The following is a 22,613-nucleotide window of genomic DNA, read 5'->3' as shown; positions in this document are numbered from 1 at the left end:
TGACGGACAGAAACATAATGTGTTGGTGCGTATATCAGAAAACTCACTTTGCTTAATGGTGAAAGGATGTATGGAGAGGCACTTAATAAACATAACTGCGAGCCTTGATCTCAACTGACTGTTGTTTAGTTAATGAATAGAAGATGTGTTGTGGATTTTGTGACTGGACAATGAAATAGAATGAAACATTGGTTCTGTTTGTACATACTTTCAGTAAAGAATAAACATCATGAAGCTTGCTTTTCTCTGACACTCAGATAACTTTTCTATCACTGCAAAAATGTTCCTGGAAATTATAGAATGTGAAAAGAAGCCTACATTGATGCTGTACATAAGCAGCCTCTTGATAGCAGTTGAGGACTCAGAACTCGTAAAAATTGACTCAGCAGATCATTTTGGTATCCCCTAAATTCCCAGACATTTAGGCATGGTTGTAGACATTTCTTTAGGCGCTTCACTGAATCTGGATGAAAAATAATATTTCAAGAATTACTTCAAAGTAAGCATTTTTTAAAATGCATGTCTGACATATGTTGCCAAAAACAAAGGCAACTTTTTTAACATAATAGCGGATAATGTTGACTACCTAAATTTGAACTGAAATATATATAATTTATTAATCATTTATATGTAATATTAATCATGTACAAAATGCTATAATGGAATTTTTTAAGATTCTGCTGCACTAACTGCACAATGGAATGTTTTTGTTTGTGTGTTTGAGAAGGTCTGAAAGATTTAAGTTACTTTCCACCATGATAACAAAAACTAGTTAGGATTTTTAGAAAGTTACAAGCAGTCACACAAGAAAATAGGCACACAATAGAAGCAGGCAAAAATAAGGAAGATGTAATTGAAGAATTTATGATAAATTTTATTTTTTATTTAATTCAGAACATGAAATGAATTATACTAACATGTTGTGCCAATAACAGTGGACGCTTCCATAGAATATAAGTGGGGAAGACTCTTTTCTTTAAAAAGATCAACATTTTAAAGAATTATTTTTAAAGAATTTAAATTATTAGTTGTGAATAGAGAGGAGGAAATACTCATAGAAATAATAGCTAGGGCACTAGTTACTGGTCACAGGTTAAGTGGCTTTTAAAGGGTTTTATTAAACAAATCTATAAAATTTTAAAGATCTATATGTTTGCAGTCTTTTACTGAACTGTTTTTAAAAGAGAAGATTCAAAACTCACTAGAAGTATGCCTGTTCATTGAAATGAAATTCTGTAGCTATTACTTCTGGACCGTGCATCCAAAAAAAGTTGTGAAAAATTCTGTCTCATTCTTAAAAAAATGAAAATAAGAATATATCAAATTTTGTAGTATATTATGCAACTTTTACATGAATATTGGATTAACTTTAAAAGATAATCATTGCATCCCTCAGTTTTCCTCCCTGATTTTGAATAAAACCAAACCTAGATAAAAGCTTGGTCCAAATGATAGAATTTTTTCTTCTCAAGACCAGTTGAAGCTAAATTTTATCAAACATTTCTATATATACAACTGAACAAGGCAAGGAAAAATATTTTAAAACTCCTACACAATTTTTTTAGTTTCATGTCTTAGTGATTACAGTCTTCACAGATGCATATATTTGATTTTAGGAGGCATAATATGAGTAATTAATGATAACTCAGAAGTTGTCAACTAGTTAAGAAAATGCATAGGAAAGCAAATACATTTAAGAAAAGTCAGAATAAAATTAGTACTGTGGCAGTATTTGTTTTCCTGATGCTGCTTTTTTACATCCTATGAATTAAACTTATGCCCTTCCTCGTTCCTACTTTTTATAGGAATAATCCTTGGTCAATAGAAAATATATTTGCAATGCATACTGCACTTGCACAGGTTTTTATTCTGTTCAGATACAATCTACATACAACGTATCTGTTTTTTCCAATAGCTACTGGAATATATAATCGCTCATAAACAATGTTATGTTTTGTTTTTTGTTTTGTTTTTTTTTTCTTCATTAGGGGCTGATGTTATCAATTTTGATGGCCACGTAGTGCTACCATACAGATTCAGGAACAAGAAAATGAAAACATTGAAAGATGTCATCTCTCTGAAATTTAAGACCTCTGAAAGTGAAGGTGTAATTTTCCATGGAGAAGGACAACAAGGAGACTATATCACCTTGGAACTCAAGAAAGCCAAACTTTTTCTAAATTTAAATTTAGGTAATTTTTTTTTTTTTTTTTTTTGGTATGCTTTTGTGTCCTTTTTAACACTTGTTCTGGTTTCAGCTGAAATAAAGATGTCCTGGCTTTTGCTTAGTCATGGGAGCATGTCCATGGCCAAGCCAGGACAGGCCACTTAGTGGGAAAAAGAAGTCACCACTATACGCATGACTGCAAGGGGAGGGTGGAGCCAGGACAGGTGGCCAGAATTAGGCCAAGGGTTATTCTATAAAATATGACATGCAGAAGGTCATGACTACTACCCTCTGCTGATCTTCCACAGATGGGGAGGAAACTGCATCCCATAGTCTGAGGGGAATGAAGAAAGTCTTCAAGGCCTTGGGACAGTTGGTGAAAGGGTCTGGGGCACAAGTTATTTTCTCTTCCCTCCCTTCGTTTTCAGGTGATGACATGGGATGGAATAGAAGGATCCAGTCCATAAATGCCTGGCTACAAGACTGATGCTATAGGCAGGGCTTTGAGTTCTTTGATCATGGCTGGTTTTATAAGACACCAGACCTGACAGTAATACATGGAAAAGGTTTATTTCACAGTAGCAAAAGGGTTCTGGAACAGGAATTAGCAGGGCTCATCCAAAGACCTGTAAACTAAGTTTGAAGGGGGATGGGGATGTAGATTGACTTGGACTGGTGGAGAAGTGCTCTAGTATTGATGAAGGCCAGGACATGGGACAGACACCCCTTGAGGGTTGCTGGGCATTGGTTGGTATGGGGTAAGAACTTGCATTGCTGGCAGGCCACAGGTCAGCAGGGAGTTGTATTTATTGCTGTGGATTGGTCAGTAGGTAGAGAGTAATTGCACTGTGGCTGTATAAAGTATGCATTTATATATTTATAGTTGCATTTCTTCCCATTTTCCTCTTCTTTCTTAGTGTATAGTTTTTATCTCAACCTGCAATTCCTGTTGTTTTTTTTTTTTTTTTTCCCAATTCTCTCCCTCATTCCATCTGGGATGGAAAGGGGGAGTCTGGAGAGAGTGAATGGCTGTGTGATGTTTAGCTACGTGACAAGTTAAACCGCAATTCTCAAAAGAACTTATATCCTTCTTTTTCTTCAGATATGGCAGGCCACATAATTTAATTTTGTGAAAATATTCATCATTCCTTTTATGTTGTTCTTTTTTACTTCCTGTCCTATGTCCCCCCACTTTGTGTGAGATAACATGAAAGTAAAATCAAAATGAAGATCAACAATATATTATTATTAGAAACTTGTTGGAAAGGATTGGTAGGGGATTGGGAGAACTGTATTTGCCTCAGCTATAATTTCATCTTCAGAAACTTGCAAAATTGTTGAGATTGGAAGGACTTCTAGAGGTCATCTCGTCCATCCCCCAGCTCAAGCAGAATCAGCTAGAGCAGGTTGCCCATAAGTACATCCAGAGCTTCAAGTATCCAGAGCTTCAAATGTCTTCAAGAGTGGAAATTGTCATTATCTCATTTTAAGAACACAATCAAGTGGCTGTGTGAAAGAAAGATGCTGTTTTTAATGCTAGGGGAATAAGGATCACTCTTAAAAATCTGCAGCAAAAAAAGATTACTGTATGGGAAGCTACAGGCCACATGAGGTTCAGTAACCTTCCTACAAAGAAACAGAGCTTGAAGATAGGCAGGGAGAAGGTCCTGTTTGTTTTTTTTTAAGCTATACTATGAAGCACTGGACCCACTGAAGCTGGTGAAAATTCTCGGAAGGATCAATAACCTTCAGCAAAAAAGCAGTAAAGATCATTTGTAGGAAAATACTGTATTAAGCCATGGCAGTGTGATTTGCTAGAATGTGTTGTCAACTTGCACATCTTTACTGATTTTCAGGCATGCTCCAGGAATGCATTGTCTTCTCATGTATTTAAAACATAGAAGAATACACTGAGTTATTGGGCAGTGCAGCGATTTTTTAAACTTCTTGGTGAATTTGTCATTTGCTGCTTCACTTGAGATATATACTACCTACCTTTCTGGCTTACTTATGTCAGCCAGACTGCAGTGAAATATGACCTCTGATGAGCACAGCTACCCAGGCAAAAGTTTCCAGAAAGCACAGCAGTAAGCTGCAAAACTGTATTTACGTTAACTTTAATTGCCTCCCAGAAAAATTGCAGAATCACAGATGGCCAGGGTTGGAAGGGACCTCAAGGATCATGAATCTCCAACCCCCCTGCCATGTGCACAGCCACCAACCTCCACATTTAATGCTAGACCAGGCTGCCCAGGGCCCCATCCAATCTGGCCTTGAACACCTCCAGGGATGGGGCATCCACAACCTCTCTTGGCAGCTGTTCCAGCACCTCACCACTCTCTCTGTAAAGAACTTCCCCCTGACATCCAACCTAAATCTTCCCTCTCTCAACTTAAACCCATTTTCCCTTGTCCTGCTGTTGTCTACTCTTTCAAAGAAATGACTCCCCTCCAGTTTGTAGGCTCCCTTTAGGTACTGAAAGGCTGCAGTGAGGTCACCCTGCAGCCTTCTTTTCTCCAGACTGAAGAAGCCCAGCTCCCTCAGACTATCTTGGTAGGGAAGGTGCTCCAGTCCCATGATCATCTCTGTGGTCGTCCTCTGGACCCTCTCCATCAGTTCTGTCTTTCTTGTACTGGAGGCTCCAGATCTGGACACAGTACTCCAGATGGGTCCCCACAAGAGCAGAGTGGAGAGGGACAATCACCTCCCTGTCCCTGCTGACCACCCCTTTTCTGATGGAGCCCTGTATACCATTTGCTTTCTGAGCTGCAAGAGCACTGCTGGCTCATGTTAAGTTTATCATCCATCAGGACGCCCAGGTCCTTCTCTGCAGGACTGCTCTCAAGGACTGCTCCTTTTACCTCATCTAGTGAAATGTGTCCCTACCCAGGGTGACACTTAGTAGAATGAAAAGGCTCTCACTGTGAGGGTACTCAAACGTGGAACAGGTGACAGAGATACAGAGGATCTCAATCCTCCCCAGATTAACCAGATATAAGTAAGCTTCACTGAATCTAACCTACAGAACCAACAACCAATGCTTGCAAGTTGTATTCCGTTCAGAGGCTTTCCTCAGAAAACGAGTCAAAGAAGAGAAGCTATGAAGCAGCGGTGAAGGGACAGCTGTCCCACTTACCCCATTAGTCCAGTGGACAGTTCAATGGTACAATTTTCTGCACCTATACAAGGCATAGAAAAAAATATAAGAAGTACCCAAGCAAAAGGGGTGCGTTGAGATCCTCTGGTACCATGGCAACACTGATGTCACCAAAAACAACACAACTAACTCAGTTTTCTTTAGTTCAGTAACAGTCTGTATGATTGTTTGCAATTTAGTCTTCATAGGAAACAGAATCACCGCTTTTCTCTCTACCTGAAGAGAATGTACACAGGGATAAAGTGATGGGGGGACAGACACACTTATACATGCATCACTAAGCAAGAGCATCCGTAAATAAAAGCATGCTACATAAATGCCAGCTGTGGCTAAACAAATAGAATCATAGAATCACTCAGGTTGGAAAAGACATTCAAGATCATTGAGTCCAACGACCTAACCTTACTACCCTAACAAGCCTCTGCTAAATCATCTATCTGAGCAGCACATCCAAATGGTTTTTAAACACATCCAGGGATGCGATCTTTTAGGTAACAAAGAACTTTTTTATAGCTATAGTTTTATAAAGTTATTCTCTCAAGTTGTTCAATATACTTAGAACCAAAAGGGCAACTATGTACCATGAGAAATAAAGAAAACAAGGAGAGAGAAAACGAAGGAAGAAAGGAAGTAAGAACATGTTTATATTGAAAGAATTAAAAATCCACTACTTCAAGTTTCTGAAAAAGAAAAATAGAGATGTTACCATGCAAGGAATTAAGCAATAATTCTTTTTCCAGCAACCAATACAGAAATATGAAGTTCTGTTCGGAAAAATAAATGCTGAAAACAATTAATAATGTAAAAAAAATATTTATTTTCAGAACTTGCTAATTACATACATTCTTCTAAAAGTTTGAGGTTCCTTTATTAAAATAATTTTCTAATCTAGAAGTTATATAAGCACTTATGTGAAAAGGAAAGATTTATAGATTTCTCATGCAAAGGCTGCTCTGAAAGCAATGCCTTCTATTTTATTTTGTTGGCCCATGATATCAGAGGTAGATATCAGTAGTATAACAGTAGAGATTGAACATTCCCACCAGTATCCCACTAGATTTTGTTGCCATGATGGCAGCATAGTGGCAGTCTGTGAAAATTATATCTGACACAGAAGTGCACATGAAACAAAGATATAACTGAATTCCTCCATGTGGAAAAAACAGCATCCATTGACATTCTTCAATACTTGATGAACATTCACAGAGATTTAACGGTCAGTGTTAGCATAGTGTGTTAGGTGGTGTGTTTCAGCAGTGGTGACAGTAATAGTGGATCAAATCTGCTGCTCCAGGCTTTTTTTTTTTTTTTTTTAAACAATACGCGCAGCATACAAGCCCTTCTTCAATCACCACCAAAAATGCATAGCTAGTCATGGTGACTACATTGAAAAATAATCTTCTGTAGCTTAGAACTTATTCTATTTAAATGGAAACTATATTATATAAGATTATGATGATACAATTTGATAAATGGGAAGCATTACTTTCAGAGCAAAGAAAATATTTAAGGGAATGTATTTAAATCTTATTTAATTTATTGTGACGTTCTAAAAGATAAACAAAGTCCAAGTGTCCCATAAAAAAAAAAATTAGTATTTCTAAATCAATTTTTCTGAAGGAGGGCCACAAAGATGATCAGAGGGATGGAACACGTCCCCTGTGAGGACAGGCTGAGGGAGTTGGGCTTGTTCAGCCTGGAGAAAAGAAGGCTGCAGGGTGACTTCTTAGCAGCATTCCGGTACCTAAAGAGAGTCTACAAAGAGGAGGGGAGTCAACTCTTTGAAAGGGTAGATAATGGCAGGACGAGGGGAAATGGTTTGAAGTTGAGGGAGGGAAGATTTAAGTTGGATGTCAGGGGGAAGTTCTTTACAGAGAGAGTGGTGAGGTGTTGGAACAGCTGCCTAGAGGGGTTGTGGATGCCCCATCTCTGAATGTGTTCAAGGCCAGATTTTATGAGGCCCTGGGTAGCCTGGTCTAGCATTAAATGGGGAGGTTGGTGGCCCTGCATGTGCAGGGAGGTTGGCGATCCACAATCCTTGAGGTCCCTTCCAACCCTGGCCATTCAGTGATTCTGTTATAACATCTGTACATTCATTGATTATACAGTATTCCATCAAAAAACCTTAAAAAATCTTTTAAAAATGAACTAGCAATACATACTCTTCTAAAGGAAATGCTGAATGATTTAAAAAAGTGTTCAAGTGTAATTGAAAAATGTTTGAGTATGCAACTGAACATTTTGGTGGGATATGTATGCATGTAAAATAGATCTTTTTAAAATCTGACTTTGATTATGCATCCACTGATGCATAACAAATGTACTTGTATGGGATACACATTGCTGTTGCAGATCACAAACCTGTGGTGCCTGAGAATATCCACCAGTAACTTCACTACAGCTAGACATTTAAAAATAATGGACTGCTCAATTTGCTGTGGTTTCAAGAAGTTGATACAAAAATAAAACATTTTTTGTATCAGACTAAATATATGTTAAAAGAATGAAAAATATATGTTAAATTTTAATATTTCATTTAAAAATTGTACCATTCTTAGGTGCTGAGTTGATGACAGGGCCTGCTGGGCTGCTGTGTGTGTCTGGGGTGCCCTGTGCTGGACAGCCAGAACCAAAATAGACCCATACCTATTACTGTTAACCACTAGAGATAAGAAATTAGCTGAAGTCTGTTCTCACTTACTTTCATACCAGAATAACAAACACTTGCAAAGAAACAATCACAACTATTTCTTCCTGGGGAGTAGGTAAACAACCCACACTTTAAATACTTATTAAAAAAAAAAAAAAAAGTTATTTTTGATCCTAAATCTGCAAAACTCTACTGTTTGAGGAGTACCATGGAGCAAATGAGGAAAATCACCACTTTTTATGATCTTCAAGATAAGAAGTCCCCTCTATGTGAAAACAAATAAGAAAAAAAAAAAAAAACAAAAAAAAAACATGCTAGAGAGTACATTAGAAAAGAATTAAGCTTTCAAACAGAGCATGTTTTCAAAGAGATCTTCAAATGCTTTCACAGTTCATTTCCCTCACTCTCCATTGTTTTAATACAAGTACTGAGACATGCACCTGTAATATCAGAAAAAGTAAATACCAAGCTATGCTTGCAGATGTTGAACTGTGACTATGCTGGCTGAAGATCAATTACATAGAAATTGTAGAAATATCCAGAATAAAAATATCTAAAGAGAAACAGAGAAAAAGAGGGTTGGATGCTTCGGATAACTCTTAAGTGTTCTATTCACTGTCACAAACAAAGCTACTAAGTTTACAGTGACTGCTGATAATTTTCTCACATCTGTGATTCTTTTTTTCTCCAAAATGAAAAACAATTTTAATTACAATGATTTAATACAGTTGCTACAAATATGAGAACATGATTAGACAAAACATATGCTTCAAAATGTTTCTTCCTATCTATCATTTAATATTTTTATGCAGTTCCATCACTTCTATGGTCATAGAAGTCCATCTTTTCATTAAGACAGTTCAGTGAACATTATTATTATGAGTAATAAAATATTATGAGAGGTTGGCAAAGAACCATTTACATGGATTATGAGACCACATAAGTATCTTCACAATTTAGGTGGAAAAAAAAAGTGTAAAAGAATAAATATGTATTCATATGTTTACATACATATGGACATATAGTTCATTCAGCATAGGGAGTTCCAGTGGCCATCAAGACACTTCATCAGTTTTTTGATCGTGAAGGTTTGTTTGTTTGTGAGCATAGGCTGATGAAACAAAATGTCCAGTATATCTATCTAGTGGCACTGGACAAAAGAAAATTGGTTAGGTTCCACACAAGTTAAATAGTGGCTTTCTTATCTACTTTAAATATTCCCTGTGATATTTTGATGTAATATATAGTTTTGGAGAGAATGGAGTTTCTGTGAAGTACATATGGCAACCATAGGAGAGAGTGATGGAGATATGAATAGTTGGTAGCAATAGCATGACAATGGCAAAGGAAATTACAAGTATCACAGAAATTTTTCTAATGATGAATACAGCTGATGAATGTGGAATTAATAGTGAAGAGGAACAATGGTTTCACTTAAAGTCACTACAGGCAAATAGGATTAACTTGTCAAAATCTGTTCAAGCTCTAATTTTTAGCACTTCAATATTTTCAAAACAGTTATTGTAAATATTCCTTTCAAATACTTATGGCTTAAGCCTTAACAGCATCTCCAAGTCTAATTTTTTTTTCTCTTGTAAATATTCACATGACCAAGATTTTGTTCACTGTACTATCTAAGGAGTAAATAATCTCCATAAAAAAATGTTCATTTCTTCATAAAATGATAAGGTCTGACTTGTTTATTTTTCTTCTTTTCTCTCCTTCCTTAAAAAGAAATCAGTCATACATCAGAATACTCTAACAGTAACATTTGACATAACAAGATAGAACTAGTCCATGAGCAAAGGTATCAGTGACTCCATTCCACTCATGCCATAAGATTTCAGCACCCAGAAGTCCTCAGAAGATTATCTTAAAAAGTGCTGTCGAAGACTGTTCAATAGGAATGCTACTGTTTTTTTTGTTGTTGTTTGTTTGTTTGTTTGTTTGTTTGTTTTGTATGCATTAATCTGCTGCAGTATTGTGATTGAAGGAACTATTCGTATGGCAATGATTCTGCAGGAGCTTATTATGAACTTCAAAAATCAGTGATAAAATACAATATATATTGTAGTTGTCATAGGCTCCAGATGCCTTGAATTTGCTGATTGTCTAAAAAATTCATAAATGGGAACATGACGAGAGACATCTATCTATCATGTCTCTTTACTCTCTGTCTCAAAAAGAGCTTGAATATAAATATTCCATCAGCTTTGCATTAATGAATTCAGTGGATACTTTGCCTTCTGTAACATTACTTTCTTTCCTATGACTTGCTTTTTGATAAATTTTTCCTATGGCTTGCTTTCTGATAAATTATGTCACTGCAAATGTAAAGATCCTTTCTCCTCTTTTGAGTGTATTAAATATATTATATGTACCTGAAACTCTACAAAGGGGATGGGGAGCAAAATGCCTCCTATACTGTCAGAAAAGAGCAAGTCTGACACTGCCTTATGACACTAAATATGGACAAGTCTCTGGAGCTGGACAACATGTATCTCAGAGTCCTGAACTAACTGACTGATGTGGTTGCCAAGCTACTCTAAATCATTTCTGAATATTCATGGCTGTCAGGTGAAGGTCCTGGCAAGTGGAAAAAGGAATCATCACTCCCATTTTTAATAAAGGGAGAAAGGAAAATCTGGGAGACTATCGACCAGTGAGCCTTACCTGTGCCAGGGAAGATCACAGAGCAGAACCTCCATGAATCTACTCTAAGGCATGTGCAAGAAAGGGGAGGGGGGTGATTCAAGAATGCCAACACAGCTTCATCAAGGATAGGCTATGCCTGACCATAGAAGTGCTCAGGTTGGAAAAGACCTCAGAGACCATCAAGTCCAACCACAACCTAACCAAACTTACCCTAATTCTAACAACCCTCTGCTAAATAATGTCTCTGAGCACAGTAAACAAATGGTTTTTAAACACATTCAGGAAAGGTGACTCAACCCTGCCTCTGGGGAGCCTATTCCAGTGCTTAACAACCCTTTCTGTAAAGAAGCTTTTCCTGATATCCAGCTTAAACTTACTCTGGCACAACTTGAGATCATTTTCCGTCATCCTGTCACCAGTGAGAAGAAACCAACCCTGCACTTGCTGTAAGCACCTGTCAGGTACTGGAAGAGAGTAATAAGGTCTCTCTTCAGACTCCTTTTCCCCAGACTAAACAGCCCAATTCCTTCAGTCGCTCCTCATACGGCATATTTTCCAAGCCCTTCACAAGCCTTGCAGCCCTTCTTTGGACCTGCTCGCACCCCATGTCCTTTCTGTATTGAGGTGCCCAAAACTGAACACAGTACTCGAGGTGAGGCCTCACCAGTGCTGAGTACAGGGGCCAAATTACTTCCCTAGTCCTGCTCACCACACCATTCCTGATCCAAGCCAGGATGCCACTGGCCTTCTTGGCCACCTGGGCACACTGCTGGCTCGTATTCAGCTGACTGTCCATCAATATACCAGGGTCCCTTTCTGACAGGCAACTTTTCAGCCACTCCTTCCCAAGCCTATAGGGTTGCCTGGGGTTGTTGTGACCAAAATGCAGGACCTGACACTTGACGCTATTGAATCTCACACGGTTCACCTTGGCCCATCAATCCAGTCTATCCAGGACCTTCTGTAGCACCTTTCTCCCCTCTGGCAGATCAACACTCCCTCTCAATTTGGTGTCGACTGCAAACTTACTGAGGGTGCACTCAATCCCCTCATCAAGATTGTTAATAAAGATGTTAAATAGAAGCGGCCCCTGTACTGAACCCTGGGGGACACTGCTCATGACCAGCCGCCAACTACATTCAACTCCATTGATCACAATTCTTTGGGCTTGGCCATCCAGCCAGTGTTTCACCCAGCAGAGCATACATCTATTCAAGCTATGGGCAGCCACCTTCTCCATGAGAATGTTGTGAGGGACAGTGTCAAAGTCTTTACTGAAGTCCGGGTAGATCACATCGACAGCCTTACCTTCATCCACTAAATGGCTCACCTTGTCATAGAATGAAATCAGGTTTGCCAAACATGATCTACCATTTGTAAACCCATACTTACTAGGCCTGATCCCTTGGTTGACTTTTAATTGGTCCATTATGTCTCCTGAGATTATCTGTTCCATAATCTTCCCTGGTACTGAGGCGAGACTGATAGACCTGGAGCTACCAGGATCATCTTTCCGTCCTTTTTGAAGATGGGTGTCACATTTGCCAGTCTCCAGTCCACTGAGACATCCCCGGTTAGCCAGGACTGCTGAAGGATGATGAAGAGTGGCTTGGAAACCACATCCACTAACTCCTTCAGCACTCTAGATGCAATCCATCTGACTCCATGGACTTTTGAGCATTCAGCTTCTGGAGCAAGTCCAAAACCATCTCATCATGGACTATGCAGGGCCTATTCTGTTCCCCATCCCTATCTACCAGTGCAGGAGGCTGTGTTCCCAGGGAGTAACAAGTCTTACTATTAAAGACTGAGGCAAAGAAAGCACTTAATACCTCAGCTTTATCCTGATCCTTGGTCACCATGTTGCCCTTGGTGTCCAACAAGTCATGGAGGTTCTCTCTAGCCCTCCTCTTGCTGTTGATATATTTATAGAAATATTTATTGTTGTCTTTTATCTTAATGACCAAGCTCAATTCTAACTGGGCTTTGGTTTTTCTAATTTTCTCTCTGCACAGCTTCACTACATATCTGTAATCGCCTGGAACAGCTTGAAAAGCGGGCTCATGTAAAATCAAATGAGATTCATCAAACCAAAATGTAAGGTGTTGCCACTTGGGTTGGAGCAATCTCAGATATGTGAACAGACTGGGAGAAGTACTCAATGAGAGCAGCTCTGTCAAGTAGAACTTGGGGGTCCCAGTGGATAAAGAGCTGGATGTGAGCCAGCATTGTGCACTTGCAATTTGGAAGGCCAACAGTATACTGGACTGCCTCAAAAGAAGGGCAGCCAACTGGGTAACAGGAAGAAGTTGTCCCCCTCAGTTCTGTTTTTGTGAAGTCACGCCTGAAATACTGTGCCCAGGTCTTAGGCCCTGAAGACAATAAAGATGTGGAGCTGTTGGAATCAGTCCAGAGGGCAGCCACAAAGATGATCAGAGGGCTGGAGCACCTCTCCCGTGAGGTTCAGGAAGTTGGGCTTGTTTATACTGGAGAGGAGGATTGTTTTTCTGGGGAGACCTCATTGTGACCTTCCAATACTTCAGAGGAGTTTATGAACTGGCAGAAAACCAACTTTTTTCATGGTCTATTAGTGAGAACGGGCAAGAATGGTTTTAAATTAAAAGAAAGGAGATTTAGGTTAGATGATAGGAGGAAATTTTTTATTCACTGTGGTAAAGGACTGGAAAAGGTTGCCCAGAGAAGATGCAGATGCTTTTTCCCTAGAGGCATTCAGTGCCAGTCTGGATCAGGCCCTGGGCAACCTGATCTAGTGGTTGATAACTATGTTCATGTGAGGGCATTGGAACCACATGATATTTAAAATCCCTTCCAACATAAGTCATTCTATGATTTTAAAATGAAAGCTACAACTCCCGTTGACTACAGTATATATTTTTTTAATGTTAAATATTTTGTTTGCTTCTCTTCCCACACAGTTAAAATCTTTTCTAAATTTGACATCAGCACTTATTCACAGAGAGAAATGTAAAGAACATTTTCAATCTTACTGTAGAGGGAGCCTTTAATTTATTTATTTATTTATTTATTTATTTATTTATTTATTTCTTTTTGTGACTTCCAAGAGATCTATTAGAAAGTAACGTCACAGATCTCATCTGCAGTTTCAAACATAGAAAAATCTCAAAGCAAGAAGGCAAGCAAATAATTAAATGAATAAGAGCACCTTGAAAGGAAATATTTTGTAATTTTACAAACTTCTCTAGGGAATAGATGTCATCTCTAATTCTCTTTTAAAGTTGAACCTTTTTTTTAATTCACATTGCTGTGCAAGGAAGAATGTGGTTTCCATTTCTGACACACAAAAAATAATGTGTATTTTATCAGCATACTCAAGAAAAATAAGAACAAATCAATATGGCAATTAATGACCACGTATTTCAATATGTGGTTTAATGAGAGTTCTTAATACTCTGAGACTAATAACCAGATTGCTGTATTGTGCAATGAAATATTTTTTTAGCACTAAGTTTATGACTTTCCAATTAAACCTTTACTATGAGAAAATGTGCAAGTTCTACATCTGAAATATGTTCTCAAATATTCTCTAAATAAAAGACTGCATTCAATATAAACCTACAAACTTGAAGAAAAATATATGATTGTAAGGTATTAAGCAACCTTTTGCTTTAGGTACTGTTTCAAAAAGTTTCACAAATTGGATTAGATGCCCATGTTTTAATCAGGCTTAAAAAATTGCTACTTATCTATACAGTCAGTTTCTTCACTGACAGCAGGATTAATCTGCAAATCTCACTGGTTAATGACAATGCTTCAATATACAATACTAATTATAGGGCTAAAAACTTTGCTCCTGCTGAATTCTGTATCTATGGAACAATGTAACTTTACATAAGTTGCTCCAAATAATGCATCTGAAAACAAGTTTGGAACTCTCAAACATTATTCTGTTTTTCCAAGAAGTCATAAGACAGTGAACTTTTCTTCTCAACTGCGCTGCTGCTGTCTACTGGTTTCAGCATACTGACTCAAGGACAGCCTGATTCCTGCTTCTAAAATCTACACAGTATTTTAGGAGAGGTTTTTTTTGTTTCTTTGTTTTGTTTGTTTGGGAGGAGAAAAAAAAAAAAAGTTCCTATAGACATATAAATGTAAAACATTATTATTAATGTCATTAACAAAATACTGAAATAACTTATAATACTAGCAGTTCAATGCTTCTCTTCGAGGAAAACAAAAGGTTAGGTTTCTTACTTCAGTTGTCTGTGAAGACAAATTTTATCAGTATTTTTTTAGTTGATTCATTATTTCCTTGATAGATGTGTTTTATTTTTCTCCAGAAATATGCAGTCTTTCAAGCAGACAACTTTTCATCCAGTGACAGAAATAATTTTGTTAGCCAACTATGCTTTTCCTCACATTTAGTTTCAGACTCCAAATTCATCTTGTAACGTGCTTACAGTGCATAAGATATCAATTTAATTAAAAAAAAAAAAAAAAAGGAAACAAAACAAAAACCTAAAACCTTTTGCTTGTAAATATTTTTGGCTAAAAAAAAAAAAACAAAAAAACAAACAAAAAAACCTACAACTTAAAAATATTTTCTTTTTTTTGTTGTTGTTTAAAAAAGTGTTGTATTAAAAAAAAAAAAAAAGTTGGTTTCTGTCTCCATATACTTGTATTTGTATAGTAGATATACTTAAATGTAAAAAAATGTAATCATGATGTGAAATCAACCATGTTATAGTGTTGGCTACACTTAAAACAGCATATAAAATATTTTAGTAGAGTGAAAGCACATAGCCAAGTCAAAGCAACAGAAATCACAAGATATTTTTGCTAGTTAATTAACATAATTGCTAGTTACCATGACAAAGTGTTTCAATAGGTCTTAAATCACTTGATGTCAATGGAAGAGTCTTCAAGATAGGTGCTTCTTAACTTGTTCTAACATTTTTTTTTTTTTTTTTAAGATAAATCTCAAGTATTTATTTCCCCTAAAACACCTACAAGAATACTGTACTAAATTTGCATAGAAATAGGACATCAGACATTTACAGTTTGCAGGCATGTGGACTTCACGTAAGCACCCACAGGATCAAATTCAAGGAATGGTATTTAGAAACTACACTTGCTTTTCTTAAAACTTGATCTGTTGTGCTCTTAACCACTTGCACCATTGCTCATCTCGTTTTTTTTTTTTAGAAGAGATTCTAAAGTTATACTCAAATATTAAAGGAAAAATCTCCGAAAAACATGTCATATTTAGACAAGGTGAGCTTCTTCAATTGAATTTTTACTTGTTTTATTTTTATCTTTGTCATCAGGCAATGAATTATGTCTTGTTTCCCTCTCAAGACCCAGCATGAAATGTATCTGAATGCTATCTTTTCCTCAACTGGTCTATTCAAGTCTTCTGCAAAAACAATTTTGAAGATCAAAAGTAGTGATTTCAAAGCACTCTTAGTAATTCTAATGCTGTATTTCCTATAGAAGAGCTAACTAGAAACTCAGAATAAAGGATACAGTAAATATTAAATTAAGCTCCAGTTATTACAATTAGTAATCCTGGAATATCTTCATGCATTTTAGCAAAAAGCACTTGAGATTCAGATTTAATCTGAAATTCAAAGACAGTTTCTATTTAGATTTTTTTTTTTTTTTTTTTTTAAGGAATATAATGGAAAAACTTACAGTAGGAGCAGCCGTAGACCTCAATTCTTAACCCAATTTGGCCTTCTCCATTCCAATCTAAAGGAACTATACGTACATAGCGAGCAATGACTGGGTGTTGCAAATCATGTCGGACCACACTATCAGAGTTTGTGTTTCCAGGAAATGCCTAAGGGAAAGAATAAGAAAATTATTTTATTATTTCTATCTCATACACTGTAAAGATTCTGTTATGAAGGAAAATTTTAGGTAGTGAAGACCTCCGAGTGACTAGTTAGCACTTAAGTTTGGTTAAAATGTTTTCTTTGATACTGAGCAAATGAACAGTGGTTTTAAAAAGTTTTGTAGTGCTCACAACACAAACACTGTAGCACTGGAACCTCGTGCTTTCTCCACAATAGATACAGTAAATTCAGATAAGAGCTGCTGCTAGATAAGAAAGTATTTTGCATCACTGATCCATTGCTCAGTTACTAAAACATTTATAAAGATGTCCAAAAGGGTTGTTCTGTGACAAGATACCCATCCTCTAACAGATTACAAACAGCAGTCACTGTCTTGTAAACAGAAACACTGATATATCCTATTTCCTACAGCAGACCCTCCAATTTCTCAAATTTCCAGGAATACAAAGATCTTTCTTTATTTTTTATGTACTACCTTCTGGAAAATGAGCACACAGTTTCTCTCCTAACCATAGTTACCTCCCACAGCAAAATCAGCTCTTTTTTGACTTTGGAAGTCAAAAAAGTACAAAACACAGTACTCTGTCATGGTTTTATAATTTTGTTATCGGTATTCCACACCAAACATCATGTAAAGCACGGGTAATTAAAGAGTTAATACTCCAGTTCAGTGGACTGACAACTTTCTGGATGCCTGGTTCTCAGAAGAAAGGAAGAACTACACATCCCAGGGGACTTCATGTTCAGAGAGGAAGATAAGCCATGGGAGGGAGTCATGCGATCTTGCTCTCTGGCTCTCTTGCTCACTGCCTAGCAGTGTGTGGGTCTGCTCCCCAACCGTGTGCCTTCAGTTCAAAGTAGGCCTTTTAGTTTCGGACACTCTCTCTCTCTTATTTGATTTATTAGCCTCAATTTCAATTATATTATATTATATTGTGTTATCTTGCATTCCAATATCATGTTTAGTAAAATTAAGTTTTCCTCCTTAGATTGTTGCTGCTGTTCTGGTTTCTGGGCCCAGCTCCCATCTCCCTTCCCTTCCCCCTTTTCCGTCCTGTTTTTGGGCCAGGGGGCCTATGGGCTTGCTGCCCCCTGTCGAGGGCACACGTTGATCTAGATAACTCCGTGACAGACTCTCAAGTAAAATTTAAAAATGAATGAAGTAAATTCAGTGCTTCTTTTGTAATTTTGTACCTCTTGGTAAAAGATTTCATAGTACTCTGCTTAAAAGTAAATGATACCTATCTGTTAACATAACAGATTTTATTGTCTTTTCATCTCATGCACAAACCATTTGTTTTCTAATGGTAAATGTTAAAGATTGCCTTTTAGTTATTTTCAGCATTTTCAGAGAAACATCATAAGTCTTCATGAGTAATTTTCAATAAAACGAGTATCTTGGAGCAGTAAACAAAGAAAGGTGATCTTTGCCACACAAATAAACCCATATAGAATCCTATAATACATTCAAGTACTGGAAATAAAAAGAAATGAAGAAACAACTAGGCTGTAAATATATCTACTGCAAAATATAGTCATCAAAATTTTGTAAAGCCAAAAATTTAGGTTGACACTTTGCATATAGATACAGCACTAGATATTTCAGATGAGTATCCATCTTGTATACTGCACAGTAGATCTAGGTGTAGGTAAAGATTCACAGAACCCTTTCCTTGATGAGCTAAAAAAAAATAATGCATGTAATATTTTTTATAAGGTTGGTTGTTTGTACTGCTGCAATTATTGTGCTAAATAATGATGAAGACACTCGTGGCTTCATAGTAAAACTTGTTAGGTACAAAAATTAATGCCTGTGAAGCACTTCCATATTTGAGTGCTAAGCATTTATGAGAAATACAATAGTTCTGTATTCTGAGCTGAATAGCAGACAGACAACAACAAAAAGCACAGGCCGAACAAGAACTAAACAATCTATTGAATAACTGCCTACCATCTCAGATTTAATGCTGTTATGTCCTTGTTAGCAATGCCTCTGTACCATCAAAAACTATGGCAGAAAGTCACAGAGATTCAAAGGACCGCTTTGCAACAAGCTCCTCGTATACTGCATGAACATTCTTTCATCCCTGCAGCACTCTCAGCTAAATCAGGATCGCCCCACAGAAATAATTCATTTTCACTGCTAACAGTCTTGCGAATTGGCCTACCACAGCTAGTACCATTTTCAAGACCTGCTGCTTTGTGCTGCCAATCAAGTTTCTTAGCTCCTCTCCCCCCTGCCCCAATGGCAGTCACACTTCATGATCTCTGCTTTCCATGCTGGAGCTGCAGTTGGACTTAGGTTTCTCAAGTCCCTTTCAGTCTCAGGAGGGAATAAAACAGCCAGAATGGAATGGATGCAATGCGGCTCTCTCTAGGACACCTGCTGCCTCAGAAGAGTTCACATCTACTGGACAGCTACAGAGCTCCTACAAAAGCATCACACACAAACAAGGAAGGAAAGAAAAACCCAGGACACTGTGCAGGGGTCCTACCTCTCACTAGGTGATGATACCTGTTCCGTGTACAGAGGATGGACATAAACTGCACCTCATCTGTTCCCCACTTCTTCTCCCCCGCTTCGTACAGGCACTTCAAGACATTAGGGGTGACAAAGTAAGGCTCATGGAGAAGACTGGGCGTACAGGAGATCTTAAATCCCTTGCAGCTAGAGCACTGCTGGCGCGTACTTGTCTAGATCACCGATATTTTCCAACAAGCACCTACCAGGCACGGCAACCCACAGCCAAAATCTCATTGCCCCTGCCAAGTAGCCAGCCTGTCGAGAGACCTCTCATTAGAGACTTGCAAACAAGGCTAAAAGCATTATTTCCATTTCACAGGCTGGCTTCTCTTCACCACGCATCACCTGCACAAGAATAGATTGGGAAGCACATTACTACGCACCTGAGCATCTTGCTGAGCATGGGCATCATCCACATACATTCCTTCATCTCTGTTTCCCTGCAAAGACACAAGGATAGAAGACTCAGTTCACCAGAGCATCTACTGGAAGCAACTCCTGAGAATTCCCCGTTCATGAAAAGCTGCTGGGGATGGATAATGGAGTCCTTCAAAGGGAACACTAGCTTACAAATGAAATGCAGCTCAGATGTACTTTGGGCTTCCTTCTGAAACGAGCAGCAACCCACTTTACTGGGACATTTAAAGAAGAGCCCACAGCACTCATGCACACCCAGAGTCAGAGTTCCCTCCCCGGAGAGGCTGGGTTTGAGGAGCAGGTCATGGGACACACAGGGTGAGAAAAAGCCAGCCTGGAGCTCCTCACCACTGAGTGCAGAGCTGTGCCCACAGCTCTGAACATTCACCCCCTTCTCCCCTCAGCTTGGCTCACCGTTGCGAGGGACACGAGGACCCTTCGAAACATGGGAGATGTGTCAGATACGATGCCATCCTCAAGGGAGCAGCCATATTCCAGCAAGAACACACACACAGCACCCGTTAGGAGCAGGGCCACCACCTGGGTGCTGCCCACAACATTTGCCAGCTGTAACCTAGCTAAGTACAGAACTGTGCCCAGGGCTCCCAGCAGCACTGCAGCACTCCAGCCATCATCATTAGTGCTACAGCCTCCAATTAAGAAGCGCAGACAGAAGGAAACTGACAAGAGAGCCTTTCGCACTCCTTACGAAGCTTGTAGTTCTCATTAATGCCACAAATCTCTCCATTGGTGCGAGAAGCCAGAATTTCCATTGGGCAACCTTCATCTGCTCCTGCTCCCTAGGGAATCACCAAGGCAAGACTTAAGATACCAGCACCTGCTTGTGACGTGCAACCAGGTTTCTTTAAGAGAGAGAAGACATGCATAACAAAGCAGTAAGTCCTTGGCCAGAACTTAAGCAATACAAAAGGAAGATTTCCAAACCTTCACAGCCCTCCTTAGTTCGTGCACGTCATACATGGTGGTGGGAGTCATCACCCCAATGATCACCCTCTCAAAATTCCCACTCAGCTCCGACTTCAAGTCATCAATCAAATCCTAGAAGGCAAAGAGGAGAAAGGAGTTGGCAGAAGGGACGGCCTTTGAGGACAGAGGAACTGAGCTGTTCAGCACTCCTCTTCAGGCTCCAACCCTCCTTGCATCAACAACTGCTCTGAACTGAACAAGAACAAAACAACCTTGGTCAGGTGAAGTCTCTGCCGACCTTTCTCTTGTAGAGATTGGGTCGTTTTTCACTTTGCGCCCAAGTGACACAACCACGTTCATGCATCTCTGCAGACCACCCACCCTGCCAGTAGTGCTCTTAGAGGTGATCAGAACCCAGCTGACGCTGGGAAACATTTAGTTTGGTCAAGACGTCAGTGATGGCATCTTCATCCGTGCCTGCAAGAAACAAATGGAAGCTAGTCAGGATGCTTGCACAAGGATCAGAAGTGCCCTCTGGTCTTGTGCCACCTCCAGTCCCTCACACAGCCGGCTCTCAACAGCTCCAGGACTACATCGATGCACACAAAGCTGCCAGGACCCACGCCACCAGAGCAGCTGCATTCTGGGACACGAAGGGCAGTTCTGTTTCCACTTTCCAACAATTTTTAGGGCAGTTGTGCAGCAGAGCAGTGCAAGCAGCTATGCTTCCCTCTATCAAACCACCAGAGCAGCCCTTCGCAGTGCTGGGGAAAAAATAAAAGTTGACCATGGAGGGAGATCAACTTAGCAAAGCCCTTCATGGCCTTCCTGAGAGCCTGCGCTTCTTGCTCAGCGCTGAAACTTGAGACCCCCTCGATTGTTGCCTAAGGCCACAAGAAAAGGATTTAGCAAAGGCAGACCGACGCACGCAGAGTTGAACTGGAAAAAAAAAAGAAGACAAACATAAAAGATGTGAACACAGAGATAGTAAAACTCCACCCACACAACTGATGCTTCTCTCTCACTTCTGTCTCACACGGCAGCCTGTTCTAGTGGGACTTCCCAAGCATATCAGAAAGAAGCCACGGGGGCACAACTGCATGGAGAACATATCTCCATACTGCTGCCCACGGAGTACCGGGTTTCCAGTGAAACAAAAGCTGGACCACCCGGCATCTGTGTTCAGGCCCACCAGGCCTTCTTCCTAGCAGTTCTCCACGTCAATCATAAAGCAATGCACTCCCATCATAGCCCTAGTCCTGACTTTTCTTGTAGCAGGTAAGGACCAGTATTCTGCACCATTCCTTTTGCTCTGCTCGGCACTGGGAAGGCTGCAGCTGGAGAACAGCGTCCAGCTCTGGGCTCCCAGTACAGGAGACAGCTGGACATGCTGGAAAGAGTCCAACGCAGGGCTACCAAGATGGTGAAGGGACTGGAACACCTCTGCCATGACAAGAGGCTGAGAGAGAGGGGGCTGCTCAGCCTGGAGAAGGGGAGCTCAGGGGGATCCCACCCACGGCTGTAGAAGTTCTGCACAGAAGTTTGTCCTGATATCCAACCTAAACTTACCCCATGCCTGTGTGTCCTGCGGAACCCCACAGATGTGACAGTGGGCTGCTTCTCAAAGGAAACCAGTGCTCGGCGTCGGGAGCGGTGGAGGAAGCAGCTGATCCTGCCAATAACGCTGCCATCGCGCGTCCCTCCCCGGGACTCCCACACCTTCCTCTCCCCAGCCCGGCTCGGCTCCTCGCAGGCTGCAGACACTGCTGAGGCACTCGCGCTCCAGGCCGTCATCTTCTTCCCGTGCCGCCGGACCGCTCTCTGCAGGGCTGCGCTGAGCTCCTGCTGCTGCACCAGAACCGCAGCTCCCGTGCTGACGGACGGCGGAGCTTCGTGCCGGCACCCACAGCACGCGGCCCCCGGGCTGCTGGCGGCACGGCAGGATGCTCCCGTCCCCGCCTCCCTCCCACCGCCCCTCGGCTCCGGCATCCTCCCGTTATCCGCCTGAGGAAACGAAGGCCCCGCACAGGGCTCTGGACGGGCTGACCGACGGCTGATGCCAACGGAACGACGTTCAACACCGCCACGCGCCGGTCCCGCACTTCGGTCACGACGACCCGAGGCATCTCTGCAGGCCGGGGGCAGAGCGGCTGGAAGGCCGCGCGGAGGAAAAGGATCCGGGGGCGCGGGCCCCGGGGCCCCGGAAGCGGAGCGGGCGCGCGGAGCGAGGCAGCGCCGCGGGCAGCCGGGCCGGGGCCACGCGGGACGCGCGCGATGAT

At 40.2% G+C, this 22,613-nt stretch overlaps 1 protein-coding gene across 6 annotated transcripts; it reads right to left on the bottom strand.

The window, feature by feature from the left end:
* Window positions 1-2,605: 2,605 nt before the first annotated feature.
* On the bottom strand, window positions 2,606-22,613 carry LOC149914418 (annexin A4-like). 6 transcript variants are annotated; one of them, XR_016460356.1, is made up of 6 exons: window positions 20,716-22,613; window positions 20,353-20,466; window positions 19,374-19,430; window positions 18,962-19,058; window positions 16,303-16,450; window positions 2,606-7,079 (listed from the first exon to the last, which is right to left on the bottom strand). XR_016460356.1 is itself a non-coding variant. In XM_090126547.1 (6 exons), exons 2-6 carry the CDS (start codon window positions 20,767-20,769, stop codon window positions 5,300-5,302), a joined length of 420 nt encoding a protein of 139 aa, XP_089982673.1. In that variant the 5' UTR covers window positions 20,770-20,811; window positions 21,904-22,613; the 3' UTR covers window positions 2,606-5,299. The 6 variants fall into 6 exon arrangements, 3 of the variants coding, with proteins under 3 accessions (XP_089982673.1, XP_089982675.1, XP_089982674.1); XM_090126547.1 differs by lacking the exon at window positions 18,962-19,058 and having other exon boundaries at window positions 2,606-5,346; window positions 20,716-20,811; window positions 21,904-22,613; XR_016460355.1 differs by having other exon boundaries at window positions 18,962-20,466; window positions 20,716-20,811; window positions 21,904-22,606.

This window comes from Phasianus colchicus, chromosome 29, assembly GCF_987193195.1.
Source record: "Phasianus colchicus chromosome 29, bPhaCol1.hap1.1, whole genome shotgun sequence".
NCBI lineage: Eukaryota > Metazoa > Chordata > Aves > Galliformes > Phasianidae > Phasianus > Phasianus colchicus.
Note: the sequence above shows the minus strand (reverse complement) of the source record. Positions and strands in the feature narration are given on the sequence as shown.

Excerpts from the sequence above, each read along its gene's own strand:
- LOC149914418 (XM_090126547.1), bottom strand. The coding sequence starts at position 20,769 with ATGTTTCCCAGCGTCAGCTGGGTTCTGATCACCTCTAAGAGCACTACT. Across the intron at positions 20,467-20,715 it reads CTAAGAGCACTACTGGCAGG|GATTTGATTGATGACTTGAA; the intron begins GTGGGTGGTCTG and ends TTTGCCTTCTAG. Across the intron at positions 19,431-20,352 it reads AACTAAGGAGGGCTGTGAAG|GGAAACAGAGATGAAGGAAT; the intron begins GTTTGGAAATCT and ends GTGTCTTTGCAG.